Source organism: Zingiber officinale, chromosome 5A (genome assembly GCF_018446385.1).
Source record: "Zingiber officinale cultivar Zhangliang chromosome 5A, Zo_v1.1, whole genome shotgun sequence".
NCBI lineage: Eukaryota > Viridiplantae > Streptophyta > Magnoliopsida > Zingiberales > Zingiberaceae > Zingiber > Zingiber officinale.
The window spans coordinates 89,444,172-89,459,244 of NC_055994.1; the positions used below are offsets into that span (position 1 = coordinate 89,444,172).

General features: G+C 43.1%; 2 protein-coding genes across 2 annotated transcripts; one reads left to right on the plus strand and one right to left on the minus strand.

Moving 5' to 3' along the window:
• Positions 1-660: 660 nt before the first annotated feature.
• Positions 661-1,487, plus strand: LOC121980924 (the record flags this gene model as incomplete). Its single annotated transcript, XM_042533203.1, has 1 exon — positions 661-1,487. A coding segment is annotated over one exon (600 nt), but the record flags the coding sequence as incomplete, so codon positions are not given.
• A 57-nt stretch (positions 1,488-1,544) lies between these two features.
• On the minus strand, positions 1,545-3,509 carry LOC121980923 (UDP-glucuronate 4-epimerase 3-like). Its single transcript, XM_042533202.1, has one exon. The coding sequence runs from the start codon at positions 3,146-3,148 to the stop codon at positions 1,796-1,798; it is 1,353 nt and encodes a 450-aa protein (XP_042389136.1). The 5' UTR covers positions 3,149-3,509; the 3' UTR covers positions 1,545-1,795.
• Positions 3,510-15,073: the final 11,564 nt, after the last annotated feature.

A 15,073-nucleotide genomic window follows, 5' to 3' on the forward strand; every position in this document is an offset into this window, starting at 1 on the left:
CATGCGTGAATATTTGGGGGAAGGGAGCATGCATGTGTACGTTGTACGGGTACCGCCTTAAAATAATATAATTAACCAACAAATAGGAGACAAAGGCAGCGTCATTATGAAAATAAGAAATGTAATTAATAATTTTTATTATTAGGAGGCCCGAGTATAAATAAGTCTGCCGCATCGATCTTCGTGGTGGTCACGATGCATGCATGGGCAGATGGGCAGCATCGAATATTTAAATATGTAATATTTAAATTAGGCATGAAGATTAGCATTAAGCACTTGCTTAATTAGTCATTCAAGTAATTATTAACACTAGTGAATAGTAAAGGCTTCTCCTGCCGACCTCAGCACTCTCCGAGTCTTTCTCACATGCCATTTTACTAATTAAGCGATTATTTAAAAGGTACTTTATCTTTTAATTAATAAATGTTTTAAAATATTTAAAAATGGTGAATATGTTGAATAATTTACAACCATCTGAGAGCTTATAAATACATTCGATGAGAAGATGAAGATAGGAAGAAGAAGAGGAAGATGGCTTGGTCTGCAGAGAACGCCACTAAAGCCTTTCTTCGAACCCTCAAATTGGTGACCAAATGTTTAAGCTTCTTCTTAATTTGATTGGATTAATTAGTTACTGATGCTAATTGATTGATTCATTATTTTACACTGCAGGGGAAGAACAAGGTAACGGCGCCCGACGTGGCGGAATTCGTGTCGGCGTTGGCCGCCGGTGGCGGCGCCCGTCTGCTGGTCGACGTGCCTGCGGGCCCGGCCGGGCCCACGACGCTCGCGCTGCTCACGGCGGCCCAGCAGACAGGCGGCCGTGCGGCCTGCATCGTCCGTGGGCCCGAGGAGCTACGAGCCTCGATTGAGTTCCTCGGCCCAGAACTTACCGCCCGAGTCAACCTCGTCGTCGGCGACGCCGCCCGCCTCCTCCCCGCAGGCGCAGACTTTGTGCTCGTTGACTGCCGCCTCGAGAACCACGCGCGCGTCTTCGGGGCGGCGCAGGCGGGCGCAGCCGAGGCCGGCGGCGGCCTCGTGGTGGTCCGCAACGCCGCACTATGCGACCTGCCCGCCGTCGACGGCGGCGGTGGGGGGCTGAGAGTGGATCTGCTGCCGATAGGCGGCGGGCTGAGGGTGTGCAGGGTGCCGACGGCGGCGAGGCGGAGCCAGTGGGTGGTGCGGGTGGACGAGTGCAGCGGCGAGGAGCACGTGTTCAGGATCACGTCGCCTCGGAAGAAATGGATCGAAGCTTCTTAATCCACTGCTAATTTATGGGTTAATATATCGCAGTATTGCTGATCAATCCATCTTTGCTTTAATCTAATTAAAATTGTTGGATGACGAAATAATTATGCAAAATAATAGGATAATCAAATCGGGATGACTAGTCCACCCACATGTTTAAAGTAAACTAGAAATAAGAAGGAAAGGTAATTCTTCCATGGAATTACAATGCCATATCTTAATCATCCCAATTGTAGTAACGGGGCAAACTGATCGGCCAGATGAATAAACCAAAAATAAAACACAAATTGAGGGAGTTGAATAAAAATGATGCAAGAAGAGAAACTATTGAACTGAGAGAAACGGTGAGCTACTGTCTCTTCGCAAGAACAGATTCAGTGAAAGCCATGCAACAATGGCTCTCAGAAAGGAAGAACTAGAAGCTGATAAAAAGACTAATAGAACCAAATTCAAGGAGAGAAATTTGCAGCGAAAGCAGAAGGAGAAGCTAAACCACCTCAATCGCACAGCAATTGATTAGTTGTTCTCACATGCTTTATCAATTTAGCTAGCTGCTAATGCTTCTATCTTCTTCGCTGGCCTGCTTGCTTAAGGATGTGGAGTAGTAGTCGAGGTACCAACGAACAAATTTCTTGAGTCCGGAATGGAGGGAAGTCGTTGGATGGTAACCAAGCTCCTTCTCCGCGAGCTTAATATTGGCGTGGGTGAATTGTACGTCCCCGTTCCTGGGCATTTTCACAAACTTCTTGACGGCCTTAACCTTGAGAAGCTGCTCGAGGATGGAGACTAAATCGGAGACGGAAACAGGGGATGTGTTGCCGAGGTTATAGATTCGGAAGGGTGCCTGCCCGTGCTTCTTTCCACCGCTTCCAGTACTCTTCCCAGCGTGGTCGACGGCAGCGACACAGCCTCTCACGATGTCATCGATGTAGGTGAAGTCGCGGGCGACCGTCGCGTGATCAGGGCCTTCGAAGATGGAGACGGGCTTCCCACGGAGGATATCGCGGGTGAAGAAGAAGTAGGCCATGTCGGGCCGCCCCCAGGGGCCGTAGACGGTGAAGAAGCGGAGGCCGGTGATGGAGAGGCCGTATATATTGTTGTACACGTGGGCGATCTCCTCCCCTGCTTTCTTGGTCGCGGCGTAGAGCGACGCCGGTCGGTCGGTGCGGTCGGCCTCTGAGAAAGGGACCTTGGAGTTGAGCCCGTAGACAGAGGAGGAAGAGGCCCATACGACCGCGGGCTGAGGGTCCGCCGCCTTGGCGGCTTCCAGCACAGCGACGAGCCCCGCGACGTTGGAGTGGATATAGGAACCGGGGTCGGTGAGGGCGTGGCGGACGCCGGCCTGGGCCGCGAGGTGCATCACGTGAGAGATTGGCACCACGTCGAACAGCTTGCGGAGCAGCGCAGCGTCGTTGATGTCGCCTTCGACGATGAAGACACCCGCGCGGTCGAGCAGCGCCTGGCGCGCCCGCTTCAGGTCGGGATCGTAGTAGGCGTTGTAGTTGTCGAGGCCGAGGACACCGTCGCCGCGGCGCTTGAGGGCGGCGGCCACGTGCATCCCGACGAACCCGGCGGCCCCGGTGACGAGGACGGACTTCCCGGAAGCGCGGCGCACGCGGGCGGAGGAGCGGACGCGCTTCTCCCAGGCAGGACCGCCCCAGGAGGGACTCGTGCTCATGCCGAGGGAGCGGCGGGTGCCGGAGGGTGAGGAAGAAGGGTGGGAACGGGGAGAAGGGGAGAGGAGGAACAGGGCGAAGAAGAGGGCGAGGGCGAAGAAAGACCAAAAGACCAATTTTGGCAGACTTTGCCAACGGTGGAGGAGACGGTGGTGGCGGTGGTGGTGGTGGGGCTTCTCCAACTTCCACTTGCCGGGGATGGAAGGGGCGGCGTCCGCGTCCATGACCACGGCAACAAGATCCTCTCTTGCCTCCTTCCTCCTCCTCCTCCTCCTCCTCCTTGGTTGCTTCAAATTTGTTGAATCAAAGGTTCGGCCTTCACTTCAACGGAGGCCCTATCAATTTGCTGTTGAAATTGAACTATCAAATCAAAAGAAATTTCATCAAAATTTCAACTTCGGCTCCTCCTAACACTTGCTGGTGACGGCGGCGGCGGCGGGGGGTGGTGGTGATGGTGTCCATGGAAGAAGATGGAATCTATCTATATATTTGTGGCTTGAGATTGTGGCAAAGGCTGTCGTGAGCGAATGCTTTGCTTCTTCTAAGGTTTTGGTTGTTGGGCAAGCGAATCGACGGGTGAGGAGGAGGGTTGCACTCGCAAGGGGAGCAGCCCAAGTGGGGCCCATGCAATTAGGGTTCATAGGCCATGGATGGATCCTTTTTCTTTTTTTTTACAAAAAAAAAAAAAAACTTGTTTTTGATGTCTCACAACTACTATTTTGCATATTTATTTATTTATTTATTTTTGAAAAAAAAATGTTAAAATCTTGGAATATTTAATCGTTATTTTTAAAATCTTGCATATTTTCTTTTTAGCACAAACAATTTCAATATTATTTTAAAAAGAAATGAATGCGATAGTATTAGAGCAAAAAGTAATAATATTCGTCCAGTATAAAAAGATAAATAACAGGGGATATTTTTATCCTAGTAAAGTAATCTTTTATAGGGACTCTTAACAAGATATTTTATATTAGTTAAGAAAATTATATAGTTACAAATTATATCAATGCTGAGGGTAATGAATGCGACAGTAGGGATACGAGGGCCTTTCCTAAAATTTAGTACTAGAAAATAACTCGACCAACTTGAACAAGATTAAAAAAAATAGTTCCCAAGTATTAAATTAGTAGACATCTTTTGTAAAGAAACAGCAGGGCCTCTCATTAGAAAATGAAAAGGAGCAGGAGTTTTTTAAATATATATTTCGTTTTTTTTTTTAAAAAAAAAAAGAGTTTAATCCTCTACCACGAAGAAGAGGATGAGGCTTAAAGAACAATACACAACAGAATGAACAGCTTAAAGATGTTACAATAAGGTTCCAAGAAATGTTCAACCTTTGAGTCATCCCTTTAAGAAAGAACAAAACTTTAAAGTTTTTATCCCTAAATGAGTTTAACTGATGTTTCTATCCATTTTGTCCTGTGAAAAAGCCAAATTTAAATCACTTAATCTGTTTGTTCATAAGGGAGTAAGCCAATTAAGAGAGTGAAAGATAATTTCCTTGATTCCTTCCAATCGAGAGTTTCCGAATACTAGTATTAGGTGTGGATCATCGAAGTCATTATTACAAAGAAAGATTTCGAGGATGGTCTTCTATTCACTTGCTTAGGCAGGAAGTTGTCATCTTTATTCATTTAGGAACGCGATATTTGAGGAACTCTCCCCTTTTCTTAGTAGTAAAGCAAAATTCATCATCATCATAGCTCATAGGAGTAATCCACTACTTAGACAACTTTAAGAGGTGTAGAGCATGATTAGTGTACAAAGAACAAGTCACTTAGGCACAGAAAAATGAGTCTTGGTACATGACAACTTATGGTATGATAGACTGCATGTTGATCCAATCAAATGTTAAAGGCCTGGCAGGAAGTCGATTCAACTCCAAATGTCAAGCCCTTTAGGTAGGAGGTCTCTTAATATTCAAGCATGTTTAGTAGGTCGTAATATATAAAAGAAGGAATAAAATCATCACATGCATGATTATATCAGCAGTGTGAGGTATGTTTTGACGACGATACAACATGATTGCTTCGTAGTCATCGATAGAGGTTAGTGTTCCTAATCAATGCTTGATGTCCAAGGTGTTAGAAACTTATAGTTGTAAAGTAACAAACTTATTTATAAATATTTTTAAGATAATATATAAAAAATATAATGATAAACATAATAATATATTATGATAAATGATCCTGTCTGAAATCGGGAAAGATAGTGTGTTGGATAGGTGGCTTCATCGTTGACTGTGAGAAGACTTTTGAGCTAGAAGCAGAGGGCACAGAGCAATCCTAGGTATAAAAAAGGAAAATAAAGAAAAGAAAATGTTAGCAATCGGGTCAGGGAGTAGTCCACGACGCATGCACTCTGATGCTCAAGTTAAACATGTGGCTGAGAGGAAAAAGAATGCAATAAACAGGAATAGTGAACTCTGAGTGCATAAGGTTGTATAGCGCACCTGCACCTTTAGGAGAAGACCCCTTATATAATGTCAAATTTTCTTTGTGCGCGCATATCAATGCATTTTCAAAAAATGACCAACAATTCTAACACTCTGACACCTTTCTAAAAATAGACCTACCACCACTGCGCTTTACAGTGTAGAAGGCTAGAAGCTTCCATTGTAAAGACTGCATAAAAAATATTCCCTTGATTCTCCAACAATCATTACACAAAATATCAAAAATGAATATTAGGTTATTGAGTTGGTGAGCCATTAATATGTTATAATGGTAAGACGACTGAGTCGCCTCTAACGTCCGATCGGACCTCATTGCATACAGGGTCAAGTTGGCTAAAGAATGATGGCCCTCTCAAGGACTTAGTCTTCGCTCGACCTCTCTGTTCGGCCAAAGAGCCCGGCCAAGCCATGTCCGTAGCATGTCCAATCGGACTGTAGATTCGATCGGCCAAACTACTCAGCCGAGACAAGTGCCCGTGTGAGCCCCAAGTGACCCAAAGGACTCAGCTCTAAATGGTACTAAAATAACTCATGGTTTCATCGAACCAAAGGGACTCAGGATCCTATCGAACCAGAGGTCTGATTGGCTAGGTCACTCGGCCGAAACATGTGACCATGCTAGCCCCAAGTGTTTACCCCTTCTTAACTTTGACTATCATGTCATTCAACTTTCTTGGCTTTATCCCCGACTTTGGAGGCCCCTTATTCGTCATATCATAAATCTCCCTTTCAAGTCTATTCGAAGGAGACTGCATGTCTAACTGACTAGACACTTGTGTTTCCCATTCTCTAATCAGACACTTAATCCTTGTTCTATCGATTGACTCGAGCTGATGTCACACTAGTGCCTTAAAAATATGGCACGTCACTCACCATTAATTCTTAATATGATGAGTACGTCTTTTTATCATAAGCCTACTTACCGGCTCTCATTCCTAATAAATGTGGCCTGTATCTTTTCAATGTGTGGCACACACCTATAAAAAGAATATATGAAATGATAGGTTATTGTTAAGATTTGATGTAACCTCTGACGGTTCAAATTCAACGATCCTGATTAATCCTCTCTCCTTCGCTCATATGATCAGATGACTATAGGAGGTCACCATTAGGATTTTTAAGGTTTGTAGCCTTTGATACAACCCTTATTGTTTTCACACTCTCGTCTTCGTCTTCTTCCTCACCGTTCTTCATTGTCGTTGGTGATTGTTCTCATTCCATCTTTCCATCATAAGTTCATTTTCCTCCCTTCCTCTGTTCACTTTTCCTCTTCCTCATGATCGTTGCTCCTCCCACTGCCATCCACGGTCTCTGGTACACCTCCACCTCCTCTGACTTCAATGGAGGAGAAGTGGATCAGATGCGTCTCACTTACAATCTCCCCCCACAATCATCACATTATCATTTCGACTGGCTACAATCGTCCGAACCTTCCCCCCGTCGGCTACCTAACTTTTTTCATGGATTAATTTTGGTCCGGCCTTCATTTTCCTTACATCCTTTTTTCACCGAGATTTGCAACTACTTCTACATTCCCCTCCAACAGCTAGCTCCCAATTCCATTAGGCTACTGTGTGGCGGCATCATCCTATTTCCCTTGTATCGATCCCTCCTATACCTCGAATCTTCCATTATTTCTATTATCCAAAGAAATCTGAGTTGGATGTCTTTATCTTCCAAGCTCGTGTGGGATATATTTTTTTTGATAAGATGTCCTCTTCCACCAAAGGTTGGAAGTCTTATAATTTTTATCTCCAAACGGTCCCTCCAGTAACCTTTCCGACCGGCAGACAAATGGAATTACTCCTGGTTCCCGAGATAGGTGTATTCTAATGGGAGCTGGTTTACCTTGCTACCTTCAATCAGCTATCCAGTCTAAAGTTCAACATTCACAAGCTACTTGTGGAGTGTATTATGTATATCTTCAGACTTAGCCCCATTCGAGTCTGATTGCTTGACAGCTTTAGTGAGAAATTTGATTCCCCTTTATTATTGTATCTAATTGATTTCATTTTCTATTTTACAGCCAAAACTATGTGGAAAGCTTGCCTTAGAGATTCCACCAAGTTAGATGATGAGGAAATGGACGCACGCAATGAGGTCGAGTTAATTAGAAAGTTGGCTCAACCGAGGAGCTGATCGACGAAGAAGGGACCTGCCAAGTCGCGGAGAGTGATGCGGTAGTAAACACTGAGGAAATGTCATCTCCCCGACCTTCTTTGTTGTCCATGGAGGATCCATCTGAGTCCACCTCCGAAAAAGTCCTGCTCCAACGTCAACGGTGCAAGAGATGCCTCTTGGCTACACCTAGAGAACAAATTTTCACTAGAACACCAGCACCGCGTCCACTGTCTAAGCTAGGAGAGAGCTCCTCATCGATTCCTCCTGAACTTAGAGCCAATCGTCCAACTCCCACTTCGTCCAAGTAGTCGCCACCAACCCCTATACTGCCAACCAGAGCGATAGTCGCGCAACCAGTCTCCTTTTTATCGCCTTCACCTACTGAATCATCGCAGCCCCATTTCAAAATATACTCAACTCCTAAATCAAAGTCTAAGACCAAATCTAGCTCACAGGGGCTAAGGGACCTAGCAAGCCCGAGAGAGTTAGTGCCACACTTAGGCTACCTTCTCAATGAGTGGCTCTACACCAACCCAGCCGAGTCACTCGTCCCCCAGCATCTAATAAAAATACAAATCCAACTAGATCAGAGTTAGGTAGACTCTCGGGCATGAATGGTCGAGTACTCCCCAGAGGAGTTGGTTGGCCGCTTTTCCCAAGACATCACAAGGGTAAACTCTTCCCACTATCATACACTCATTTCTTTATTGTATGTTGCACTAATCGTTTATTGCTTCATCAGTTCTGTGTGAATGGTTTATCACTTTACCAAAAGGTAGCAGAGCTGAATCACAACTACTAGACTCTGAAGGGCTCAGTAGGAGGAGTGGGAACCTCTCAAGACTCTGCCGAGCGCCACCAAGTTGAAATGACACAATTGAAGAGCAAACTTGAGAGACAATATGAACTGTTGCTAAGAGTCGAGCTGGCTCTTTCAGAAGAACAAGATAAAGGACACGACCAGGAGGTCTAGATCGAAGGGCTCCAGAAGCAACTGTAAACTTTTGAGTCCCACCTCCGATCAGAAAACACATAGAAAATCCAAGCCATAGATGAATTAGACATGAAAAACACTGAAGCCCGAGCCCTTGACAAAAAGCTAAAAGAAATAGAGGTCACTCTTACCTTCGAGCTAGTCAGCAAAATAGCTGAACTGATGATCAAGGACCTTCATCTTAAATAGAAGCAACATGCCCTAGACTCCAAGGATACCAAACTGGAGATCTTAAAGGCCGAGTTGGAGAGTTACAAAGCTGGGGAGCCTAATCGGTTAAAGGCCTTCCAAGTGGAATATCTATCCTCTCAGGACTTCAATATGATGCTCGCCCGTCGAACCTTCAAGATATTTGGCTATGGCATAGAAGGAGTCATAATGCAACTTAGGGAAGCAGGTCACCTGACCGCAGATATCCCTAAGAATTTTACTTGGCGCCAGAAAATTTTGGAGGACAATATGATGTCAACCAAGCGGCATCTTTATCTCTAATCTCATCTATCAGATCGAGTTCTGTAAGGCACTGATCGACATTGTCACAATCATACAATTGTCTCTGATCGGACTCAAAGTTAACTTCCACCGGGATAACTGCTTCTCCACCAGAAACAAGCTAAAAATGAGTTCTACTTGTGATTTCTCGAGGTGCAGTGCGGTAGGCCCATAACACACTAGGCAATTCATCTACCTTGCTCCAACATGATCCAGCTTAGTTTGGAGTCCTCTGATGATCTCCCTATTAGTGACCTCCGTTTGATCGTTACTTTAAGGATAACCCACAGAGGTGAAAATATGTAAGATGTCATAACTTGAGCACCAATCTTGGATTTTTCAACCCTGAAATTGTCTTCCATTATCCAAGACGAGTTTACAAGGAATTCTAAATGGGAATACTACATTCTGCCACAAGAACTTGATGATAATTTGCTCGGTTATCTTTGCAAGCACCTCTACTTCCACCCATTTGGATAAATCATCAACAACTACTAAAAGGAATTTTTTCTAATCGAGTGCTATCAGAAAGGGTCCTACAATATCCTTCCCCTATTGGTTGAATGGACATGAAATGATTGAAGTCTTCACAATTCTGCGGGGTAGTGAGCGATGTTATGGTACTTTTAACACGATAAACAATTGGTTATCATCCGAGCCAAGTCGACTTGTAGAGTGAGCCAAAAATACTCGGCCAGTAAAATCTTCCAAGCAAGTGACCGACCGCCTGAGTGGATTCTACAGGAACCCTGATGAACTTCTTGCAATATGTATTGAACATCATTCGGCCCAATGCACTTGAGCAAAGGGCAAGAGAAAGCCCTCTTGTACAAGTGATCTCTAATCAATGTGAACCGACCGACCCTCTTCTTGATCATACTCACTTGCTCCCGATCAGAGGGTAAAATTCCTTGCTAGAGGAACGAAATTAATGGTGGTCTCCAGTCGCTCTATAATTCTAGCTCGGCATGCCTTTCAATGTAAACTATCAGCAATGTTTGCTCCACGGGCTTAGTTAGAGTCCACAGTATTAAAGAGCCAGCCAACTTGGCTAACTCATCCGCCATTTAATTTTTCGCTCAGGGGAACTTCTATAAGATCACCTCTTGAAAGCCTTCTTTTAACTTCTCAAATGTCTCCACATGCAACCTAAGTTGTTCATTGTTAATTTCAAAATTGTCCGTCAATTATTGAGCCACAAATTGAGAATCTGAATAGATTAGGACTCGGGCGGCTCCCACATGGTTTGCGGATTGCAATCCAGCTATCAATGTGTTATACTCCGCTTCGTTACTGGTGACTCAATAATCTAATCGAATAGGTAACTGTAGTTTGTCTTCAGACTAAAGAATTGTTGCTATAATGTTTCATACTATAAAACTCGATAATCTAAAGAATTGTTGCTATAATCTAACATTATCAGGCTTACGTAGTTTGTCTTCTCGAAATCTATCTATCAATGTTTCATACTTGACCGATGAAAATACTAATCAATTGCTACAGTGATTGCTACAATACTGCTACAGTAAAATCCTAAACCTAGGATTTTACCCTAAGTACAATCTCTAATGCACTCGTCCTTGCTCGTACAACCTAAACCTAGCCTTCTCCATCAGCCTCGCGTCCCTCAGATACCTCCACATCCTTCACGTCTTGCCTTCTGAAGTTTTCATCTATCTTGTCATTATTGTCGGATCTTCCTTTGCTAAGAGGTCACGCCTCTGGGACTTCATCCATTGACAAGTCACACTTGGACTTACGTTGCTTAGACCACATGCTTAGACGTATACCGCCAAGACTCACCCTTAGACTTTTCTCCTTTACCAAGATCACACTTAGACTTTTTTGTTGTATCTGTATCCTGTACACTCACAATACATATCAAATCAACAATAAATCTAACTTAAACTTTTTCCCAAACATCAAAACCTAAGGTATCCATATTGCTCCAACAATCTCCCCTTTTTGATATTTAGCAATCTGTTTAAGTTAGGGAAACATAAATATAATAATAATGCAAATAAACATGCAATCTACATATGCATAAGTCATGAAACCTATCCCTAAGCTCCCCCTTCACCTAAGCTCCCCCTTGAGCGAGGATTCTTGCAAAGGTGTGTAGGTTTCCCACTTAAACCCAACAATTCTCCCCCTTTTTCATACATAAAAAAAGCTCCAATAATATCCCAATTATTAGACTCTTTAACCTCTAATAACCATAAACATCATGTATTAATCCTCCAAAAGATTACATACATTTTCAACATCATTTTGATCATTTCCTAGTACTAAAACACATTTTTAGATTGTATCAGTCGACTGCCATTAATCTCAGTTGATTGTCCTCTTCAAAACGAGCTTACAGAGATATTCTGTACTTATGAACAGTGTTACCAGTCGACTGGTACACTATTTCAGCCAAAAATAGTATTTCTAACTCAACTTCAGAAATGCACCAGAAATTATACAGATCTCCAAAAATTCTCAAGTTTTGTGGAGAAGTCTATTTTGCCAATGTCTACTTGGAAAAAATATATATAAAAATATATATTTATTATGGATCTCAAGATTGACACAAAACTTAAAATTATCTAAATTATTTAATTGAACATTGACCTAAAGTCCTAGTTTTAGCTTCCTCTTGATATATCTGCCTATACCAAACCATAATGCATCCATAGCATTGGTTTATATAGCATATATACATCAAAAATTATTTCATGCAATATGAATCCAATTAATATTTCTATGCATGATACCATCTCAATTATACCAACCAACTAGGTTAGAGACTTAAGTCTGTCGTCTAACCACTTGGCACATTTGATGACCCATCTACTATGGGTCCTAAAGGTTTTTTGAGATCCTAACCTTAGAACTCTTAATTTTAGTCACCTCCCTATATGACTCATCCACTATGTGTATATTCACATGGTGTATTATAGGTGTCTTCTTCTTCTTAACCTTGGACTCTTTGTCCTTGGTTAACTTCTTCTTGTCCTTAACCTTAGACACCTCATCCTTGCCATAAACATAGGTAATCCTAGCATATTTCTTCTCATTGACCTTGGATGATTCTCCCTTGTCCTTGGTCACTCCTCCCTTACCAATATCATATGTCACCTTAGTAATTGACCTCCTTTTGGTCTTGGAGGGACCCAATTTGATATTTTTGGATCTTTGACCATTTAAACACATGTCAAGTCCTTTAATCCCAATAATGAACCTATCTAGCACTTTCTTCATTTCCTCAAGCCTTGCCTTCAAGGTTTGATTTTCTAATTCTAGGGTTCTAATCCTAAATCAACATGTCCACCTTGGACATTACTCAACCTACCCACCGTCCTAGGCATATGTCTCCCTTTCTTAGGATTAATGTTTAGATTTTCACCCACTTTATTTTCCTTAGGCAAAGTGGTTTGGGTCTGATTAGGTCTAACCTTAGTATATGATTTTCTAAGGCATGTTAACCCTACTTCTATCATTGTACCTAAATCTATAATTATGCTTAGATAAATAATCTACATTATTTCTAACAAGCATATAAGAATTAGAGCTTGGATTAAACTTCAAGTTAAGGATTACCTTCCTTTTTACCTTTGACGCTCCCACTTGACATGAGCTCCTATTCTTCTCTCATTTCTTCAAGTGTGCCAATTTTTTAAGTTCTCCTCTTCTTGGGCACTTAGTGTGGTAGTGACCATACTCACCACACATGAAACATCTAATATGCTTCTTCTCCCTCTTCTTCCTACAACTCACATTAGTTAAATCAACCTTAGTGAGTTTAGGATTTACCTCCCTTACTTTTTGGAGAGATGGACACTTATTCTTATAGTGCCCCATCTTACCATACTCAAAGCATTTGATGTGGCTCTCCTCTCTCTTCTTGGTGGATGAGGTGGAAGGTTGAGTTTCGAAGATCTCCTCTTCCTTGGATGACTCATCTTCCTCCTCACTCAAAGATGTGGACGGTTCCACTTCCTTTTCCCTTGAAGATGTTGATGACACTTCTTCATTTTCCTTCTCCTCCTCGGATATTGAACATGTGTCAACATCCGATTGGTCCTTCTCCTCTTAGATCAATGAGCCCTTCTCCTTGAGCTCCTCCACTCCTTGGAGTTTTGTAGGATCTTCATGAAATGTAATAATCTTTTTTTCCAAAGATTACATGTGTTCTCGTAATTACCTACACTCAACAACAAGTTAGGATGCAATAAATTCAATAGAATTTTTGTTACCTCCTTATCCGTCTCCGATTGCTCCCTTTGCTCCTCGGTCCAATACCAATGTCGGAGACGCTTACCCTTCTTGTCCATGTTGATGCAATCATGCCCTGGAAGTTTCAATGTGTTGACAATTATTTAAGTTTAGATTAATACGTTGGATCTAACATACAGTGTGAGTTTGCAGGAGAAGTTCTTACAAGTTGGAAGACCGGATGCAAGGCAAGAGAAGTCCAAGAAGGTCGAGGACCGGATTCTTGGCAAAAGAATCCTTGCAGGTCAGAAGACCGGATGCAAGGCAAGAGAAGTCCAAAAAGGTCGAGGACCGGATTCTTGGCAAGAGAAGTTCCTGCAGGGTCATAAAGCTGGATGCATGATTCCTCACGTATCAGAAATCGATTGGAAAAATGATTTAGACATGGCTGTGAGGCAGAATGCCTCTGGATCGATCAGTCGATCGATTGGAAGGAAGCCAATCGATCGGCTGATCGATTGGGAAGGTTCTGCGTAAAGCACAGAGTGCTTCTGGATCGATCAGCCGATCAATTGGGGAAAACCAATCGATCGAGCGATCGATCCAGGAAGCTTCTGTGCGAAGCACAAAATGCTTCTGGATTGATCGGTCGATCGATTGGGGCAATCCAATCGATCGAGCGATCGATCCAGGAAGCCTCTGTGCGAAGCACAGATTTCCCCTGGATCGATCAGCCGATCAATTGAGGTTACTCAATCGATCGGGCGATCGATTCACAGAGCTGCGATTTCAGGAGCAGAGGTCTGAATCGATTCAAGAATTGCACCGATCGATTCAAACTCAAGTGAAGCAATCTAAGTCGTTGATCGTGACGCGATGGTTTCCAACGGATACTTATGGATCGATCCAAATATGACTCCGATCGATTCACGGCGATGGCTACGTGAGAAACGGCTAGTTTTCTCAACGTTTAAAGGCATGAAAGAAAAAGAAAAGACACAAGAAAAGAAACATATACTATTCCATTGCTCTCCAAGGTCTCAACTCTCTCAAGTGCTCAAGATCTTCAAAAGTGCTCAAGTTCAAGATTTCCCTCTCGCTACTTTCTCAAATCTCACTCTGCGAAGAAGAAGCATCTTTAAAGCCTGTAATCTTTCTTTTCTTCTTCATTGTGGTGAGTGTGATCCTTTACTTTGGAGAGGGAGAGTTGTAACCTTGTAAGGTTTCTCCACCTTCGGTGTGATTCTGAGAATGAGGGTTTTGATAGTGGAAGAGTGTGAGTGGTGTGGATCCTTGGACTAGTCACCTCCTTAGGGAGGTGGATACCAAGTAAATATCAGAGTTAGCATTGCCTTCGAGTCTCCGCTGCGCAAAATCAAGTTGATCAAGAAAACGAAGTGAGTCATTCACCCCCCCCCCCCTCTAGCTCAACCGATCCTAACAGTCCATTGGAGTCTTCATGAGTCTTTCAAAGCCATCCAATGATTCCACTCCATTTGGAATCAAATCTCGAATCGCTTCCTTCAATACTCGAAATCATCCTTCTCGTATGGAGGTGAGATCCGAATATCCCATCTAAGAGGTCATTCGGATCCATCTTACTCTAGCGCTTTACTCCCTCGGTGATTAATCCGTGAAGAGCTACCCACTTTGATACCACTTGTTGGGACCTTAACGGCCGCTAAAGAGAGGTGAATAGCGTCTCACCCAAATCGTTCCCTTCCTATAATGTTAGTGCATGGTGGAATACAAAACAAACTAACAAATAGAAAGCTAAACTAAAACAAGAAGAATGAAGACAAGCAAAGCATAAAGACACGCTCATTTACGTGGTTCGGAGATAAAACTCGTATTGCATGGCTGTCTGTAAGGTGGATGATCTCC

Excerpts from the sequence above, each read along its gene's own strand:
- LOC121980923 (XM_042533202.1), bottom strand. The coding sequence starts at position 3,148 with ATGGACGCGGACGCCGCCCCTTCCATCCCCGGCAAGTGGAAGTTGGAG.